The sequence below is a fragment of the Hyperolius riggenbachi genome, chromosome 6, assembly GCF_040937935.1.
Source record: "Hyperolius riggenbachi isolate aHypRig1 chromosome 6, aHypRig1.pri, whole genome shotgun sequence".
In the NCBI taxonomy this organism is placed as follows: Eukaryota; Metazoa; Chordata; class Amphibia; order Anura; family Hyperoliidae; genus Hyperolius; species Hyperolius riggenbachi.
Window position 1 is genome coordinate 221,291,688 of NC_090651.1, and position 19,215 is coordinate 221,310,902.

Here is a 19,215-nt window from a genome sequence, read left to right on the forward strand (position 1 = left end):
GAAAGATGCACACAAATTACAAATCACAACTGTATGATCTCAATAGAGGTCAGAAAACTGCAGCCCCCTCCCTAGTCCTAGCTCTCATCCACTAACATTAGTTTGGCACTATTTATTAGCTAGTGTTAACCTATAAGAGCCACACAAGTAAAAGTCGAGGTGCAATCCTAGCTCCTGCATGAGATACAGAATCCCGAATGGGCCTACATCATACATCCCCTACAGTATGGAAAATGTCAGCATGGGGCAGTAAGAGTTAAGGTGAAGGGCAGTGCTGAACTAGTTGGTTCTCGTTTGTTTTTTATTTTGTACTTTAGTAGGGTTTTAACTGATTCAGAACTGCATGCCAGGCCCAGGCTTTAAGCAACATAAAGCTTGTAAAGCCGGCAATACAATATACAAGCATGTTTTTGAAACTTGTTTAGTGTATGGCTACCTTGTCCCATGTTAAAAACACTACACCAGAAAGTCTTGCAATACTGCCCTGTTATAGTGCTCTTTATTTGTACTGCCCCAATATGTTGACCTTTTAATCCCTAAGGTAAATGAATAAAATATAAAGCCATTTGAAAACAACGCATAAAAATTTGCCCCACAAGCCATTTGAAGAACTCAAAAATGTACCTAAAGTAAAAAAAAAAAAAAAAAACTGAAAGATTATCGGAAATGTTTTGAGGACCTTTGCATATTGAAAACTGTTTAGTCAGGTATGCTGTCATATTTCATCTGATTGAAACACATATTAGAACATTCTATCTTTAAAATTCATCATTTAAAAATTATAAGTAATTGGACAGGATAGCATCCAGGTGGAGCAATACATTTATCTACTCATTTTATTGACTCTTTCATTCTCTTTCTCCACAGATAAATGGAACACACGTCATCTACAGTAATAATTTGTACATCTTTGCCAAGAAATCTTTACTTCAAACACGACAGGATGTAGTCGCAAATGTTTCCTGTGCCTACCCACTGACTGCAAACGTTACTCTCAATGTCACATTACATCCACTTATCACGTAATCCTTGTTACTGAAAATTCTCAGACTGTACAAGCATTTTTTTTAAGTATCCTGCCAAAACTGTCTTTGAGGTTTTAGACAGGGCAACATAAAAGGTTAGATATTTTGAGGACATCATCCCTGTAGGAAATAGGCAGATTTCTTCTTCCTGTGACACCCAGGCCTCTGCTGGTTGCTAAACTTCCTGTTTCCCTTCTCCAATTCCTATGAACAATATACTTGTTTCTGGTCATAGTGTGTATTGGATACGTTACCAATAACTCCCTCACCTGATTCCCTAATACATAACTATAAAAGTTATGTATCCGGTTCTCTAGTCACTAACTGCTTAGGCCCATTCACACTAGGGATCACGATTTTTCACAGTTAACATGTATTTTTGACTGTACATTTTCGTGATTTTGGAGTGATTGGGATAAGCACTTTTTTTAACATTGCAATCGCGATTGCTCAAAAATCATGAAAAAGTTGTGCATGCACTCCGTTTGCGTTTACTGTGAATTGCCGGCCATCGCGGCCGTGAGATCACTGCCATATACTTTACATTGCACATTACATTACGCTTTTAAAGGCGCTAATGGTCACTGGCAATTTGGCGATTATTTCCGGTAAATAGCCCCTAATCGCCCCAGTGTGAATGGGTACATGAATGGGTACTTAGAGCTGGGAATTTCAGCACGCCAGTATCTGTGCTTCTGTAACAAAATGTATGATGTAGTAGAAAGAAACATTTTCAATTTACTTGCTTTTAGTTCTAATAGTCAGACTAAAAAACAAGCATATAAAAAAATATCAATCTTTGAAGTGTAAACAGGCAAAAAAAAAAAAAAAAAGCAGAAAGGACAGCATAGGTGAGTTTAGGTGTAAAAAGTTATAGTGCAGGGTAAGGTCAATGCAAACTCTAGCTGACGTACTTTAGTTTAAGTTTATAATTAAAAAAATCCAGCTCTTTACAATGAAAGGATTATTGACAAACATTATTCTACAGCAAATCTGGAGGGATAAAAAAATAAAATGCAAATACTTAATTATCGAGAGTGAAGGCTCTGGATCCTATCGAGCCTTCCCTCTCCCATCTCGGTGTTCTTGTTCCCCCACTGTCCCCCAGTGAAGTTACCTCCCCTCAGGGAGCCCCCGGAAGGCTTCAGGCGCACTTGCATGCTCCTGAAGAGGGGCGGCTCCGTACTGTGCAGGCATGAGTGCGCGCTTGTGCATGCCAATTATAGAGCTCAGAACATTGCATTTTAAAGTGGACCTGAACTCTTGCATAGGGCAGAAGGAAAACAGAGATAAATGCATCCTGTATGTATTTATACAGTTTAGCATGTTTAATTCCCCCTCAATTGTGTCTAATCACAAGTTGTAATTTGATCTCTCCCCTGTGTCACCTGACTGCCACGGCAGATAAGGCAGATAAGCTCATTTGAAAGCACATGATGTTAACAATATGTCTGCTTCCATGAATCAGGAAGTAGAAACAGTGCAGATTTATTGTAGGATTTGTATCAGCTGTAACTAAGAAATGTTTTTTAGTTTAACCACCTGAGCGGTCTGGACGAGCTGAGCTCGTCCAACACCGCCGGAGGTCGCCGCTCAGGCCCTGCTGGGCCGATTTTAATCAAATAAAAAGCAGCACACGCAGCCGGCACTTTGCCAGCCGCGTGTGCTGCCTGATCGCCGCCGCTCTGCGGCGATTCGCCGCGAGCAGCGGCGAAAGAGGGCCCCCCTAGCCGCCTGAGCCCTGCGCAGCCGGAACAAAAAGTTCCGGCCAGCGCTAAGGGCTGGATCGGAGGCGGCTGACGTCAGGACGTCGGCTGACGTCGATGACGTCACTCCGCTCGTCGCTATGGCGACGATATAAGCAAAACAAGGAAGGCCGCTCATTGCGGCCTTCCTTGTTTATTCTGGGCGCCGGAGGCGATCGGAAGATCGCCTCCGGAGCGCCCTCTAGTGGGCTTTCATGCAGCCAACTTTCAGTTGGCTGCATGAAATAGTTTTTTTTTTATTTGAAAAAAACCCTCCCGCAGCCACCCTGGCGATTTAATCAGAACGCCAGGGTGGTTAAAGGTTATTATGCTGGTGTTGTGTATCTTTTAGAACAGAGAGGATGTTCTGAGTTCAGGTCCACTTCATAGTGTGTCTTCAGGCATCTCTGTCTCAAGTGTGCATTTTAACATTAGATTATGAAATTATGAAATGTGGGTACAGCAGTTTTTTAAGAAAAGTGCAATTTCACTATAAGCTTACTTATCATAAACTGGGTACAAGGGCGTAGGGCCCGTGGTCGCAGCGGTCGCCTTGGCGACCGGGCCCGGCTCCTGAGGAGGCGGGGGAGGGGCCCGGGGGGCCCATCTCCGTTTGCAGGGCCATGCGCCCGTTCGCGCTGGTAGGAGGGAGCCGCAGCCGCGGGGAGGGCAGCCCGACCTCTTCCTCCCTTCCTCTCCCCGGGCCCCCCCCTCAGATGCAGAGTAAGCGGCTAACGGAAGCGCTATAGGCAGAACTCACCTCCCTGCGTTCCACTCGCCGCTGATCTCCTCTCTGGCTGGCTCTGCATAGATGCTTACACACGCAGCTTCCGGCTAAACAGGAAGCTGCGTGTGTAAGCATCTATGCAGAGCCAGCCAGAGAGGAGATCAGCGGCGATTGGAACCAGGGACGGAGGTGAGTTCTGCCTATAGCGCTTCCGTTAGCCGCTTACTCTGCATCTGAGGGGGGGCCCCGGGGAGAGGAAGGGAGGGAGAGGTCGGGCTGCCCTCCCCGCGGCTGCGGCCCCCCCTCCATTATGGGGACAGGCAGCTACCTAATCTATCCTGGGGGGCAGCTACCTAATCTATCCTGGGGGGCAGCTACCTAATCTATCCTGGGGGCAGCTACCTAATCTATCCTGGGGGGCACCTACCTAATCTAACCTAATCCTGGGGGGCAGCTACCTAATCTAACCTATACTGGGGGGCACCTACCTAATCTATCCTGGGGGCAGCTACCTAATCTATCCTGGGGGGCACCTACCTAATCTAACCTAATCCTGGGGGGCAGCTACCTAATCTAACCTATACTGGGGGGCAGCTACCTAATCTATCCTGGGGGCAGCTACCTAATCTATCCTGGGGGGCACCTACCTAATCTAACCTAATCCTGGGGGGCACCTACCTAATCTAACCTAATCCTGGGGGGCAGCTACCTAATCTAACCTATACTGGGGGGCACCTACCTTATCTATCCTGGGGGCAGCTACCTAATCTATCCTGGGGGGCACCTACCTAATCTAACCTAATCCTGGGGGGCACCTACCTAATCTAACCTAATCCTGGGGGGCAGCTACCTAATCTAACCTATACTGGGGGGCACCTACCTAATCTATCCTGGGGGCAGCTACCTAATCTATCCTGGGGGGCACCTACCTAATGTAACCTAATCCTGGGGGGCAGCTACCTAATCTAACCTATACTGGGGGGCACCTACCTAATCTATCCTGGGGGCAGCTACCTAATCTATTCTGGGGGGCAGCTACCTAATCTAACCTATACTGGGAGGCACCTACCTAATCTATCCTGGGGGCAGCTACCTAATCTATCCTGGGGGGCAGCTACCTAATCTAACCTAATCCTGGGGGGCAGCTACCTAATCTATCCTGGGGGGCACCTACCTATTCTAACCTAATCCTGGGGGGCAGCTATCTAATCTATCCTGGGGGGCAGCTACCCAATCTATCCTGGGGGGCAGCTACCTAATCTATCCTGGGGGGAAGCTACCTAATCTATCCTGGGGGGAAGCTACCTAATCTAACCTATACTGGGGGGCACCTACCTAATCTATCCTGGGGGCAGCTACCTAATCTATCCTGGGGGGCAGCTACCTAATCTAACCTATACTGGGGGGCAGCTACCTAATCTAACCTATACTAGGGGGCACCGACCTAATCTAATTTATACTGGGGGCACCTACCTATATAACCTATACTGGGGGCACTTACTTATCTAACCTGTATTGGGGGCACCTAGCTAGCCTATACAGGTGGCAACTAAACTGGCTACCTATATTGGAGGCACCTACCTAACTAACCTATACTGGGGGCACCTACCTATCTAACCTACGCTGGGGGCAACTATTCTGGCTACCTATATTAGAGGCACCCACCTAGCTAACCTGTACTGGGGGCACCTATCTATCTAACTTATACCGGCGGCGCCTGCCTATCTCACCTATACCGGGGGCAACTATACTGGCTTACCTATGCCTGACTACCTATACTGGGGGTACCTATAGCTGGCTATAGGGATTTTGATATGTGTGTGCATCCGTCGGGTGTTGTCGGGGGAGGGGGGGCTGTTGTTGCCGGGGGGGGGGGGGGGGCCCACATCCAGATTCCGCATCGGGGCCCAGAGGTTTGTAGCTACGCCACTGACTGGGTAGTTGTGTTGAGATGCCCATGCAAATAAATCTAATATTTGTCTAGTTGATCTATATTGAGGACGAGAAGAGAGTTGTTATGCTTGAGGTGTATCCACACATTTATCTGTAGTAATGCACAAAAAGTAAGATTTATGTAGGTGGGCCTAGACCACCATCCTGAGGATGAGAATGGATTGGCCCATATCTTACTAACTTTTCTCCTGAGTTTTCTCCAAAGAGATATTGTCATAGCTTACCAATATAATAACCTAAAAGCTCCCATGAAGCAAGAAATTACTCAAAATAAGTTTCATACTACTTCTTTACCTACTTCCTCGTACCATTTGCAATTGCTAAGTGCTGAAAAGTAATTTTTTTAGGTATAATAATATTATCTCCAGGCAGAAAAGTGAATTGGATAAGGGCCATTGTTGTCTATTGCTTCCAAGGGCTAGATAGTATTTAATACTAAGGCAAATTAGTACTATCCAAGTTCTGCATTTTGTCTGTAAATATATGCTTATATTACCTACATAACCTGCTTTTGCATGTTTATTTTTCAGTACCGTACCAATAACTGTCCCTGGATCAAACGCTCAGGTTCCACTGACTATGGCAGGCTTCACTGGTAGTACATTCTCCACCCCAATCACACAGACCACAGAACTGTTTATAGATAGTACTATATACGTGTCAGTGACTGCAGGAGGCCTGGATGCCAGTGTTTTTAAAGTCAAAGTGACAGACATTTATGCCACTCCTGGAGATGTAGACAGCCCAAAATATTATCTGCTTCAGAATGGGTAAGTTTACAGAATCCCGATGTGTACATGATGATAAGTTCTTCACCTACTCTGGGTACAGCACTGAGATGTATACACTTACCATGACTTATCTGTACACAGCTATTTATTTCTGCTTTCATACATAGCAATCTATGGTAAAACCGGCATTCTTAGTTATTGCCCACATATAGGGTGACCTGTGTCAATTATCCCTTCCCTTCTAAAATGCTGAGCTATAGAGTGAATCTTGCCATATCCCGAACATTAACCTTTCCCCCTCATCAATACTTAACCCTTACCGTTATCCTTTTATACATCCCTTCAACGTCCTTCATATCCTAATCCAATTTGCAAAGCCGGTTTAAGGGGCCCCGGGGCAAACGTAAGCGGAAGGCCCCGCTAACCTCTCCCATGGTCATTACCCCACTGCTCTCTGGCGGGCATGTTAAACACATGCTGGATAGAGAAGAGGATAACAGCGTGGCTAAGAGTGCAGGGATGGTGCAGCGGCCCCCTGCCAGGATAGGTGAGTGATGAATGCTGCTACACATGAGGGGGCCCCAAGGAGCAATGAGGGGGAGACCTGATTGGTTACTCCACTTTTGTAGCAGTTTTAATTGCATTTTTCATGCCAATGATATTAAGAAATCTGAAACTCATATCAAAGGGGGTTGATTGACTGAAATGATCACACGCAGACAGCCCATGGTTATGTTACTGGTGTTATGGCAGCTATTTGCTCAAAGCGCTTTATACCTGTAACCACCAGAGCCGGGACAATGTCTTCCAGCCCCAAGGCTGAGACAGTAAAGTGCGCCCCTCCATCCCTCCCACCCCAGCCGTCACACACTGATTGCTTTTAGACTAATGCTGGGCATACACGGGTCGATTATGCACAGGAATCGAGTCAGCGACTTGATGCCGGCGTGTCCCCGCTCGTCCCCGTGGCCGCCTGGATCGATTCCCGCTCGTCCCCGCGGGCGCTTCTTATCTGCCTCTCGTTTTCTTCCGTTGTCTGCCCGCGAGGACAAGCGCGGAATCGATCCGGCGCGGTGATCGGACACGTCGGAAATTATCCGTGTATGCACAGCATAAGAGGCGTCCCAGGGCCCCCAACACCTTAATCTCTAGTTAATCTCTAGTTATCTGGCTTGCAGTCATTGCCATATATCCTCTTTTCTTATATCTCTCTGCTTCAAGCACAATGGGGGAATGATAGCTAAGTGAGTTGTGCGCCCCTTCCTACACTGCGCCCTGAGGCTGGAGCCTCTCTCGCCTCTGCCTCAGCCCAGACCTGCTTGTAACATATGCATTGTGCACAACGCACATTATATTACTGATGTAAAATGTCGGTGCACTTTCTGGACATGGCAATTTAAACAGGATTTATTGACTAAACCCAAGATGAGTAAAATGAGCTTCCTGGAATAAATGCATATTCTTTACATATTTTATATTGCAATTTACAACACTCAATGGACCTGATTTATTATAGCTGAGAACCCACAGACAGATGGATTGGGGAACTCCGCCAACAAACAATCGTTCCCTGATCCATCTGTCCAAATCGCAACAATAAAAAATTGTTTGGGATGCGAACCATCTTTTAAACCATCGTTCTAATTTTCCGCTAAAGTACATTGACTTTAGTGGAGATCTATACAATCAGTCACAACGGGCTTCATTATGCCAGTTGTCTAAACCAAAAGATCACTGCGCATAGTCTGCTGTTAAAAACTGTTAAATCAATTTTTAGTTAAACTATGTTATGCGATATCACAAAGGCAATTGTTCCTCGTGGAAAAAAAAATGTGAAAAATCTCACCGTTTAATTTATTTTTTTTATGTTATGCAATATCATGAAAGCAATTGTTCTTTGTGTACTTTTTGTTGAGTGAAAAATCTCGTATATTCAGCTGCTCTTTGCAAAGGAAGTTTTCCCTTTATAAACAACCAAAGCTGCTCTTGTGATATTGTCATGCTCAGTGATGCTCTTTCACATCACAAACTCAGCTATTAGGAGGCAAAAGTGTGCAATCTTTGCCTGGGTCATATCAGAATACTACAAAGATTACTGAAAGATAAGTGAAAGATCCTTTGTGCTACTGCAATCATGTACCTGCGCCCACAGTGGAGACTGATAGGTAATAAAAACACCCAGCATGTATATAATGCTGGGCATACACGGCTCGTTTTTGAACCATTTAGATGGCTCAATGGATCATTGTTGACAAGTCCGATCTCCCGCTCGATCGTCTCGCACTCGATTCCTGATAGCAGTGAATGAAAAAAGATAAGAAAAATGAGTGGAAGATAAGAGAATCGACTGCAGAATTGAGCGGTGAAACGATCGAACTGGAGCCTTGTATGCCCAGCATTAGAGAGAGAGAAAGATCTGATTGTGCCTGCGGGTACATGAGAGCAAGCCCCCAATGTAAAACTCATTAGCCTTTCAGCATTCACACCACATTCTGATATGACCCTGGCAGGGGTTGCAAACATTTGCCAATTCATATCAGGTTTTTATACCATCCAGGCTTGGTAGATCACTTGTGTTCTTCAGCATTCTACACTTATTTCTCATTTCCTATCGCATTGGCTGCTGTCACTGAGAAAAGCAGAGGAATAAAAGCCTGATATGAGGGAAAAGTTCTTCCACGCATGCACCACTTACACAAAAGGTGGTAAATCACATTGTTACCGGTAATAAGGACTGGAAATCGGGGTGGTCAATGAGATGCGAACAATTCCAAGTTGATGCAGGATTATGCATGCAAATGTATGCAGCTTGAAAATGGCCCAATCAAATTCCGCCAAGTGGCAATTTGATTGGTCAAATTTCAAGCTACATAAATTTACGTGCAAAATTTGCATAATTCTGTATCAACTTTTTATCATCTCATTGACCATCTCCAGCTGCTAGGGCGAGGGCACACTAGAATGATTTTGGGCGCGTTTTTGAATCTCTGACAATCGCGGGTGCTTTCAAAGACGCTTTGCTAGTGTAAAGGTGGCCACACACCATACAATTTTTTAAATATCTGTTCAATTTAAGAATTGCAATCAATTTTTCTGACTGATTGTAACATTTCAAAAATCTGACCAATGTACCACACACCTGTGTTCAATTTTCCCCCCAATTATGATAAAAATGATTGGAAACTCTGCCAAAATTGCTAGGGTGTGTATATTAATAAATTGACAATCCAACACACACCATACAATCTTTAGAAAGATTGAAGAAAAATATCTGGCATTCCGGATCGATTAAAATCGAAGAAAACGGGAAATCCGATCGGATTTTTCAGTCGAATGATAAAAAAGCTTTCGATTTTTTCGGGAGATCCGATCGTTTTTATCGAATTGCTGTAAAATCGGATCATTTTATTGTATCGTGTGTGGCCACCTTAAGTCTGGTGTTGAGCCTAATAGAAAGCTTGCGATTTTTGAAATCGCAGGACATGCAGGATTTACATTTACATAGTATATACATAGTATATTTATAGTGTATTCATAGTGTATGAGTGAACTTAATCACACCAGTCCTAAAGCTGTGTTTCTCTCAAAGTTATAATGTGATAGTTTAATGCTTCACCATTGCCCAGGCCAGCATTTTGGTTATGACAAGTGTAACAATTTCCTGTGTACTTCAGCTAGATTTGTCTTGAGATAATTAAACTGCTGCTCTCGAGTGAAACACAGCCTATTATTCCTGGGCAAATACTACATGAGTAGCGTTGTCTAATACACTGTGCAGAATGCAGATTGACAGGTGACTGCTTTCCTCCTCCAGTTGCCCAGTCACCAACGGTGATGTTGCCGGCCTTCTCACTGTGGACAATAATGGAGATGGTGCTGAGTCTCGGTTCAATGTACAAGTCTTCCAAATTACTGGTTCTCCAACGGTTAATCTCTACGCACAAGCCGTACTCTGCACAAGTAACTGTACTGTGGTAAGACTTACTATACATACATAATTTCTCTGATTTCCTTATCTGAAAGTGTTGTGTAGCAGCCAGTCAAAACAGACAACCAACTACAAACCATGCAGAGCAGGATTGTCCAAAAGGCAACCTAGCCAGATGCCTTGGGATTTGTGGGTGTCAAGGGGCCCATCAGTCACTTTCTTTGATCCTTCTACTCCCTTAGCAAAAGGACCATAATGATGATTAAAAACTACCACCTTGCCGAGGACCCCATTTCATTTTAATCTAACCCCCCCCCCCCCCTTCCCCAGTGCAAAACTCATGTCTCTCCACCCTAAGTTCTACCAACCATCCTCCACCTCCTACAGTGAGAACCCTAACACGCCCCGCCCACTATAACATTACATCTAAAGTGGCACCATCTGCTTCACATAAATAGGGCAACCAAATTGCAATGTACATTAAAACTCCATTATAAGCCAACACGTAAAATGATATTCAACTTTTGTTAATTGTTAAAAAAAGGCTTTCACCATTCAGTCTATATACAGCATAGGAGACTTTTCCTACCTTATTTCTAACTTATTACCTTGATTTTATCTACAGAGATAGCCACATAAAAGGGAACCTAAAGTGACAGACAGGGATACAGAGGCTACCATATTTTTTTAATACCAGTTGCCAGGCAGCCCTGCTGATCTTTCTGGCATCAGTTGTGTCTGAATCACAAACACCGAGCATGTGGGTAGTCCAGCCAGACTTCATCCAGAGCACCTAATCTGCATGCTTGTTCAGAGTCTGTGATTAAAAGGCAAAGGATCAGCAGGACAGACAGGTTAAGTACATTGTTATAAAGGAAATCAATAGGTCAGCCTCCATATCCCTCCCACCTCAGGTTCCCTTAAACGTGTACCTGAACTCAGAACTTCCTCTCTGCTCTAAAAGATATGCAACAGCATAATAACCTTTAAAGAAAAACATTTCTTTGTTATAGCTGATACAAATCCTGCAATAAATCTGCACTGTTTCTAATTCCTGCTTTCATGGAAGCAGACCTATCCTGTGCTTTCAAATGAGCTTATCTGCCATGGCAATCAGGTGACACGGAATAGATCAAATTACGACTTGTGATTAGACACAAATGAGTGGGAATTAGACAAGCTAAACTCTCTAAATACATACAGGGTAGTGGTGAGCCGAAATGTTCGTAATTTTGCGCTTCCTCAATTATGGATGTGAATTTTGCTGCTACGACACAAATTTGTAATTGCCATACAAACTGTAATTTGAAAATTTCGTAAGCGAATTTTCGGTTTCAGCGCAAATTTGAATTTAAAGTGAAATTTCGTAATTTTGTGTTTTCTATAGAAACACAGTTATTTTAATTACGAAAATGGATGTAATTTCGCTTGTAGTAGTAATTATGCCCATTTAGGTAATGACTAATCTCAGGAAAGTCATTGATTGCAATTACTGATTGCAATTACTGATAATGCAAAGGTCCCTGCATGACCTGTCACTTTAAATGCAACAGGAGGCTCTACCTGTAGCCACTTCTAAGGCCTGGAACCCACTACAAAACTCTATCGCTAATCGCAATTGCTAGCGTTCTTAATGAGCTGTTTGTAAGCAATTTCATGAGCGATTGTTGGTGATTTTGGTAGCGTTTTTAAAAAGTGTCAGCTTTTGTCAGCGATTGTGTAGCGGTTAGCGTTTTTAATTCTGATTGGTGCTTTCAATTAATTTTAATTTTTTTACAGTATGCAGTAATTTAAAAACGCTAGCAAAATTGCTCTGTGTAGGTTTTGACGAGCGATTACGCCAGCGTTTGTATACTTTACATTGCAGAAATGCTAATCGCTAAAAATGCTACATTTCCTGCGTTTGCGATTTTGGTAATCGCAATCGCTCCAGCGGACTTTGGCCCATCCATTAACATTAGCTGAGCATTTAGGGATATCGATAGCGTTTTGAATCGCTCCCTAAACGCTCACAAAATCACTCTAGTGGGTTTGAGCCCTAAGACAGGTGCACTTAGCGGTCATGCATGCTGAGACACTTGGTTTTGAGCCTTGCAATATCTGATAATGCAGAGGTCCCTGCGTTGTGCTGTCGCTTTAAATGTATCAGGAGGCTCTGGACTGGAACACAATTTTGAGAACGGATGAATTTCCATGTTAAACACGAAATTCTGATTTGTTTGTGTTATGAAAACGATCGTAATTACGAAATTCCCCAAACATGCGAAATTCCACGTAAGTTTGTGAAATTCACGAAATTTCAATTACGGCCTTAACTGTAATTTTGTGAATTACGTGGAATTTCGCACAATCGTAATTAGGTCATTATGCTCATCACTAATACAGGGTGTATTCCTCTATGTTTTCCTTCTGTCCTGTGGAAGAGTTCAGGTTCACTACAAGTTAGATAAAACACAGGAAGCTTCCTGGGTTGTTGTCTGGGCAGTCTGTATTTCATACCCAACACTCTTAAGACAAGCCCGGTGGTCTGTAAACTGGAATGAAAAAGAACATTTCAAATACATTTTTTTCAGAAAAAGCATTTGTTCATTCATCCCATGCACTTACCTTGTGACCTTGTTGCTCTTTGGTTACAGGATTGCACTGGTAGAGCTGCAAGAGACTCGTCCAGTGATGGCCCATCGGCTACAGTTGACCTCCGTCTAGTAGCAGCATGTAAGTAATTTTATATCCTACCTGTAAAAGTGTTTGTAAAAGAGTATGCAATGCATATGGTACTACGGTTTATATCTATTGCTTTAGTAGATCATTGTAAGAAAGAACATTTTGGAGCATATTAAGGGGCTGTTTCCGATTCTGCCTTTCCTGGTGTCCTATAGCAGTGTGGGAACATCTGTGGTGTTCCTGCAAAGCTGGAAGATGGGAGCTTGGGGCAAATCACTGACAGCTGTACCCAGATAGGAGCTGAATAACTAGAGGTGGCCATACACTTATAGATTTGCAGCAGATTCGACCATCAGATAAATTTCTGTCAGATGCCCGTCAAGTCGAATCTGAAAGGAATCTGATGTGTGCCACACACTAGGAACAGATTTCCAATAGATTTCAGAATGAAATCTATTGGAAATCTATTGAAAATCAATCTAAAGGGGTTCAAACACTGGTCGATTTCAGCCATCAATCGATCGATCAGAAATTGATTATTTTAAATCAGCCAATCCATCGATTTGATTTCGATTTCAATCAACTTCAATCGATTTGATCTATCTGACAGGATGGAAAATCTAGGTCGATCTGCTGCTGTCAGCAGATCGATGGCCCGTAGAGTTGAATTGGATTTAATGGTGCAATGATGCATTTAGATCGATTTTCAATAGATTTTGAATACCTTTCATTCTGAAATCTATTGGAAATCTGTTCCTAGTGTGTGGCACGCAGCAGATAGATTACTGTCAGATTCGACTTGACAGGCATCTGACAGAAATCTATCTGATGGTCGAATCTGCTGCAAATCTATAAGTGTATGGCCACCTTTAGATCTAATGCAACTCTATGGGCCATCCTGTCAGATAGATCAAATCGATCGATTGGGTGACTTGAAAGAATTGATTTCTGATCAATCAATTCTATAGAATCGATCGATCAATGGCTGAAATTGACCAGTGTATGGGCCCCTTAAGAGCTGTCTATTTAAAGCCATCTCTGGGAACTTGAGTCTTTCAATTAAAGTCCAAATAGAGATGCAGATCTAAGACTATCAAGTTCCATAGCAATCAGAGCATTCCGATGCCACTATTTTTCGTTTAAAATTAGACTTTTGCTACTAGAAATCTTGTCTTGGTTTACACAAGAGACTCAAATGCTCACTACCAGCCAGCCAGCAATATGCCATTTTATATTGGTCCACAGACAGCCTTTGGCTTGGTTTACACTGGGGCAAATATAGCAATGTGCATTACGATTCACTGCATATGGTAAAGCATTCAGTTAATGAAAAGTAAGCTTCACTGCAACAGCAAACATGCACATTGTCCATTACCGTGCAGCATGCCTTGCATTATGCTAATGGATCAGTCGCACCATGCTGTGTTGCATCACATTAGCAATGAGATTATATTGTTTGACACAATGCACCACAACACCCCAGTGTGAATGTAGCCTTTAAAGTGTACCTGAGATCACAAATATCCTTGCATGTATAATTACCTGGTGCTTCTCCCAGCCCCACGAGATTCCTCTCTGGCCACTCCGTTCGTCTTATTGCCGCTGGTAATCAGTCATGTGCTTCTGCGCATGTAAGGCCTGGCCGTGCATACCCCCATCATGCTCCTGCAGGAGTACGGCAGGGGCACGAGGCCGGATTACCAGCAGCAGATAACCGCCAGCGATAAGAAGATAACAGTGTGGTCGGCGAGGGAGCCCACGGACCTTTTGGGGCTGGAGGGAGCCCCAGGTAATTATAAATACTTGGATATTTGTGATCTCAGGTTTCCTTTAATTATAGATCACATAATGTGAAGCACTGAGTCCAGGGTATCAGATTTCAGGCACTGTGGTTAGGCTGCTGCTGGTACCTGGCTGGATTACATCATTGGCTTCAATTCATAAAGAATGCAGAAAACAGATGATTCTACTGAGCATTTAGTAAAATGTCAATTCATAAAGGCTGTTACCACATGGCAAGCTGAAATTACAGAGCCGTGAGGTAAATTACCAACTTGTGTGGTAATACCTCAACACGTCAGTAAATGTCTATTAATAAAAATTAGAACATGTGGTAACGCCCAGTTCCAAAAACCAATTTCAGCATCTGAAAGCCCATGACTGACAGAAGCAGAGAGCCAGGAGGAAGAGCCCCACCTCCTGCTACTCTCTGTCTATTTGCTCTGAAGTTCCCGGGAGGGACAAGCTTCTCTACCCCCAGGCCGTAGAGGAGAGCGCCAACACAAAATGGATTTCCCCTGCAGCCCTTCAGGCGTTTAACCCTTTAGGTTCCAGTTTAAAGATGCGGAGGAGCAAGTGGGGGAATCATCTAAGCGTGGCCTGTCTTATATTTCTTGGAAGTTCATCTAAACTTTGCCCATTAAATAAAATGTTCATAAAGACTAATAGACAGATTCAAAGGGAGCAGAACAAGCATGTACATCTAAAGGGTTCCTGAGGATGCCTTTTACTATTGTAATGCCATCACTGCACAGAAGTGGAAAAACAGCATGTAACAATACAGAGACCTTCTCCGCAGCAGTTCTACTGTTACCGAAAAGGTCTTTGTGAATTGAAGCCATGATTTTCAGTAAATTACCAAACTTCTACTACACCTGTGAAAAATCTTTATGAATAGCCAAAAAAAAAGTCTAAAATACTGAAAGCAGTATTTTACCGACCTGATTTTTTTTTTTTACTGGGACAGCCCTTTATGATTTGAAGCCATTTTCCCTGTTCAAACTGTAAGAGGGAAGAAAGGCACAGGTTGAATCAGCCTGAGAATGTTTTTGGAGTAAAGGGCCAAGTGTGAATATTAACCAAGTGGCAGAATAGAGTATACCATCAACACATTTAATCTTTAAAATCCATTGTAGGCTTCAGACTGATAAATATGTTTTGTTTTGTTTACAGATGACTACCCTGGTACTATTTCTTCTAGCAGTAAGTATCATCTTATGTATATATACTCAGGTGTAAATATTCCTATGTTGAGAGTTATTAACCATATTCTACCTTATCTGAGTCTTGCACAAAAGTTACTGAATACTCCAAACTGAATGCATGTGTGTTGCCTACTTAATGGCTTGGCACCCATCCTGCCCGCTCAGTATTTTCTGGTGCAAAATCCATTTGTTTGTGAAGAAGTTGGATGAGGAAGTAACATCTAACTATTATAGATGCTACTTAATGGCACCTCTTAACTCTACCAAAGGTAAAATACACTTTAAGAGTCCCCTAAGCATGAAATCAGGGTGGGCGCTGCCATGAAGGCAAAGTGGCAATTGCACTAGGGCAGATAAGTTAGGAAAGGTTATGATTGCAGTCTGGATGTATACCTGCCTGAAATCCTAGAGGGGAGATTTCTGCTCTCCTCCTTTTTATCAGTGATGGGAAGTGAGGGAATTTCTTCCAATCAGAACATACCCAATAGGAAATACATTTTTTGTAGAATCACTGTACTGTCTCCTAGGATTATTATTAGCACAGTTTAATAACCCATCAAAACTTAGAAATGATTGTTCAGGTCATTTTGAGCTAAGCAGAGGAATTCATTAATGTGCAAATCTCAGCTCAACCTGGTAGAGAGAGTTGTAAATAGTGAATCAATAGAGCTTAGACTGTATTACTACTACTTGTTGCAGCTATTTAACAGCAGCTACTAATATCCATACCTCACAATTTTCTGATGTAAGAAAGAGGGTCATTTCAAGTACCGCACCTTCTACACCTCTACTCTACTCACACCCCTAGTGATGCATACTATAAAAAGTTCATAAACACTAGTCTTTTCTATCATAATAGATTTTCCTGCATACTAATATTTGAAAATAATAAATATATCAATTAATGTAATGTGAATAAAGTGTATTCGATTTAACAACTTTTTTCAGTTGAACATACGTCTTGGGTGATGGGTGATAGCACAATATCAGTAAAATTACAGATATTCTACTATAGTGGATAATAGAATATATGTACAATTACTGATATCCTATTACCCATGTTTCCCTGTGGCCTTTTAATAATGTATGTGAAGAAAGAGAGACTGACCTTCTTTGTAAAAAAGGGACAGTTAGGAGCTATGTAATATCCAGTGCAGTTGCTTACAACTATGGCATAAGAGAGCAACTAGCTGCTCTCACTTTAGTGTGCCATATCCTTAACAACTGTGTTGGATAACATTAGTAGCAGGGGCGTACCAACATCCTGAGCAAAACTGTCAGGGGCCCCCAGACCTCCAGCCTAGCCAATCACACATACAGGTCCTTCTCAAAAAATTAGCATATTGTGATAAGTTCATTATTTTCTGTAATGTACTGATAAACATTTGACTTATATATTTTAGATTCATTACACACAACTGAAGTAGTTCAAGCCTTTTATTGTTTTAATATTGATGATTTTGGCATACAGCTCATGAAAACCCAAAATTCCTATCTCAAAAAAATTAGCATATTTCATCCGGCCAATAAAAGAAAAGTGTTTTTAAAACAAAAAAAGTCAACCTTCAAATAACTATGTTCAGTTATGCACTCAATATTTGGTCGGGAATCCTTTTTCAGAAATGACTGCTTCAATGCGGCGTGGCATGGAGGCAATCAGCCTGTGGCACTGCTCAGGTGTTATGGAGGCCCAGGATGCTTCGATAGCGGCCTTAAGCTCATCCAGACAGAGTGTTGGGTCTTGCGTCTCAACTTTCTTTTCACAATATCCCACAGATTCTCTATGGGGTTCAGGTCAGGAGAGTTATCAGGCCAATTGAGCACAGTAATACCATGGTCAGTAAACCATTTACCAGTGGTTTTGGCATTGTGAGCAGGTGCCAGGTCGTGCTGAAAAATGAAATCTTCATCTCCATAAAGCTTTTCAGCAGATGGAAGCATGAAGTGCTCAAAAATCTCCTGATAGCTAGCTGTATTGACCCTGCCCTTGATAAAACACAGTGGACCAACACCAGTAGCTGACATGGCACCCCAGACCATCACTGACTGTGGGTACTTGACACTGGACTTCAGGCATTTTGGCATTTCCCTCTCCCCAGTCTTCTAATGAACTTTATCACAATATGCTAATTTTTTTAGAAGGACCTGTACTTCCAACCCCACTCTCCAATATCAATCGCATCTAGTTATTACCGAATGCCGGCAAATTCCAATGGTATGCACCTAATACCAACAGGCAGCTGAGCTTTGTTAGTTTTCCTGTAATAGTTGTAGAATGCAGGACGTTAGAATGGTAACATAGTGTATTTGTTATCACAGGTGCCGTTTCCTGGATGCTGAGCACCCTGATCATGTCCTGGGGATTTGTGAAGCTGTTGTAATCACCCAAAACTACAAACAACCTGGATATCAGAACTCCTTTTAACGATGCCAGCATTAAAGTTCTCATTCAAGTACACAGAAGGAAGCTATAAGAAGGGCTCTTACAGCTTAGTATTTTTTCTGCTTATCATATACAAAAGCAGGGGTAATGCTACTTTTTGATGGAAATCACTTTCTGATGCATCTTGTTCATTTTGCACCTTGTATAATAATGCTCTCCTAATAGTAAAACGTTATGTTTTTGCTGCCGTTGTGCTTACTGTTCTGTCTGATCTATTTATTTTACATGGAATGTGGATGTGTTGTATTGCTTAGCATATTTTATACCTCTCAAATATTTAATAAAATTTGCAATGATGTAATACTGTTTTGCATCCTTTAATATTTTCCAATACTGTATATAATGAAGGTAATCTTTCTGTGTAAGTTATCTTGCATCCGACTGTCAGGCTTATATGTTCTCTTCCTGCACTGCTTGGCACATGAGTGCAGAATGCCGGTAACTATTTGTTCAGGCGAAATACAATGGGCTTGATTAACAAAGCAGTGCTAACTGTTAGCACGCTTGTGAAAAGCCCCCTTTCACTCCTAAACTCAGTTTAGGCGTGATAAAATCAACTTGCGCGCAAAACTTTAACATCGCATCCGATGCGCCTATAGGGTCGCATAAGGTGCGACGTTAAAGTCACACCCCTTACGACCTTATAGGCGCATCGGATGCAACGTTTCGCGCAATGTGATTCACAAAACGGTGCTAACCTACTTAGCACCCGACTTATCATGCCCAAAGGTGCTAAGTAGGTTTGCACGTCTTTGTGAATCAAGCCCAATGAATCAATATAGTAACACACAAATAACATCAAAAAAGATTACCTAAGGCGCAACTGGGGTGAATATTGCCATAAAAAGCCAAACATATATGCAAAAGATATGCACACCAATTGTAACGTTGACATGAAATAAGTGTATTCAAGTATCTACAAGGCAAAATTATATATATATATATATATATATATATATATATATATATATATATATATATATATATATTCGGATGTATGTATACCTGGGATGAT

General features: G+C 42.4%; 1 protein-coding gene across 1 annotated transcript in view; it reads left to right on the top strand.

Moving 5' to 3' along the window:
• The window catches only part of LOC137522653 (uromodulin-like), a 30,113-nt gene extending 11,852 nt beyond the window's left edge, over positions 1 to 18,261 (top strand). The window contains exons 5-10 of the mRNA XM_068242725.1: positions 868 to 1,022; positions 5,981 to 6,220; positions 9,996 to 10,155; positions 12,746 to 12,824; positions 15,726 to 15,755; positions 18,077 to 18,261. Coding sequence (XP_068098826.1) covers positions 868 to 1,022; positions 5,981 to 6,220; positions 9,996 to 10,155; positions 12,746 to 12,824; positions 15,726 to 15,755; positions 18,077 to 18,138 — 726 coding nt within the window. The 3' untranslated portion in view covers positions 18,139 to 18,261. The remainder of the gene's footprint in view (positions 1 to 867; positions 1,023 to 5,980; positions 6,221 to 9,995; positions 10,156 to 12,745; positions 12,825 to 15,725; positions 15,756 to 18,076) is intronic.
• Positions 18,262 to 19,215: the final 954 nt, after the last annotated feature.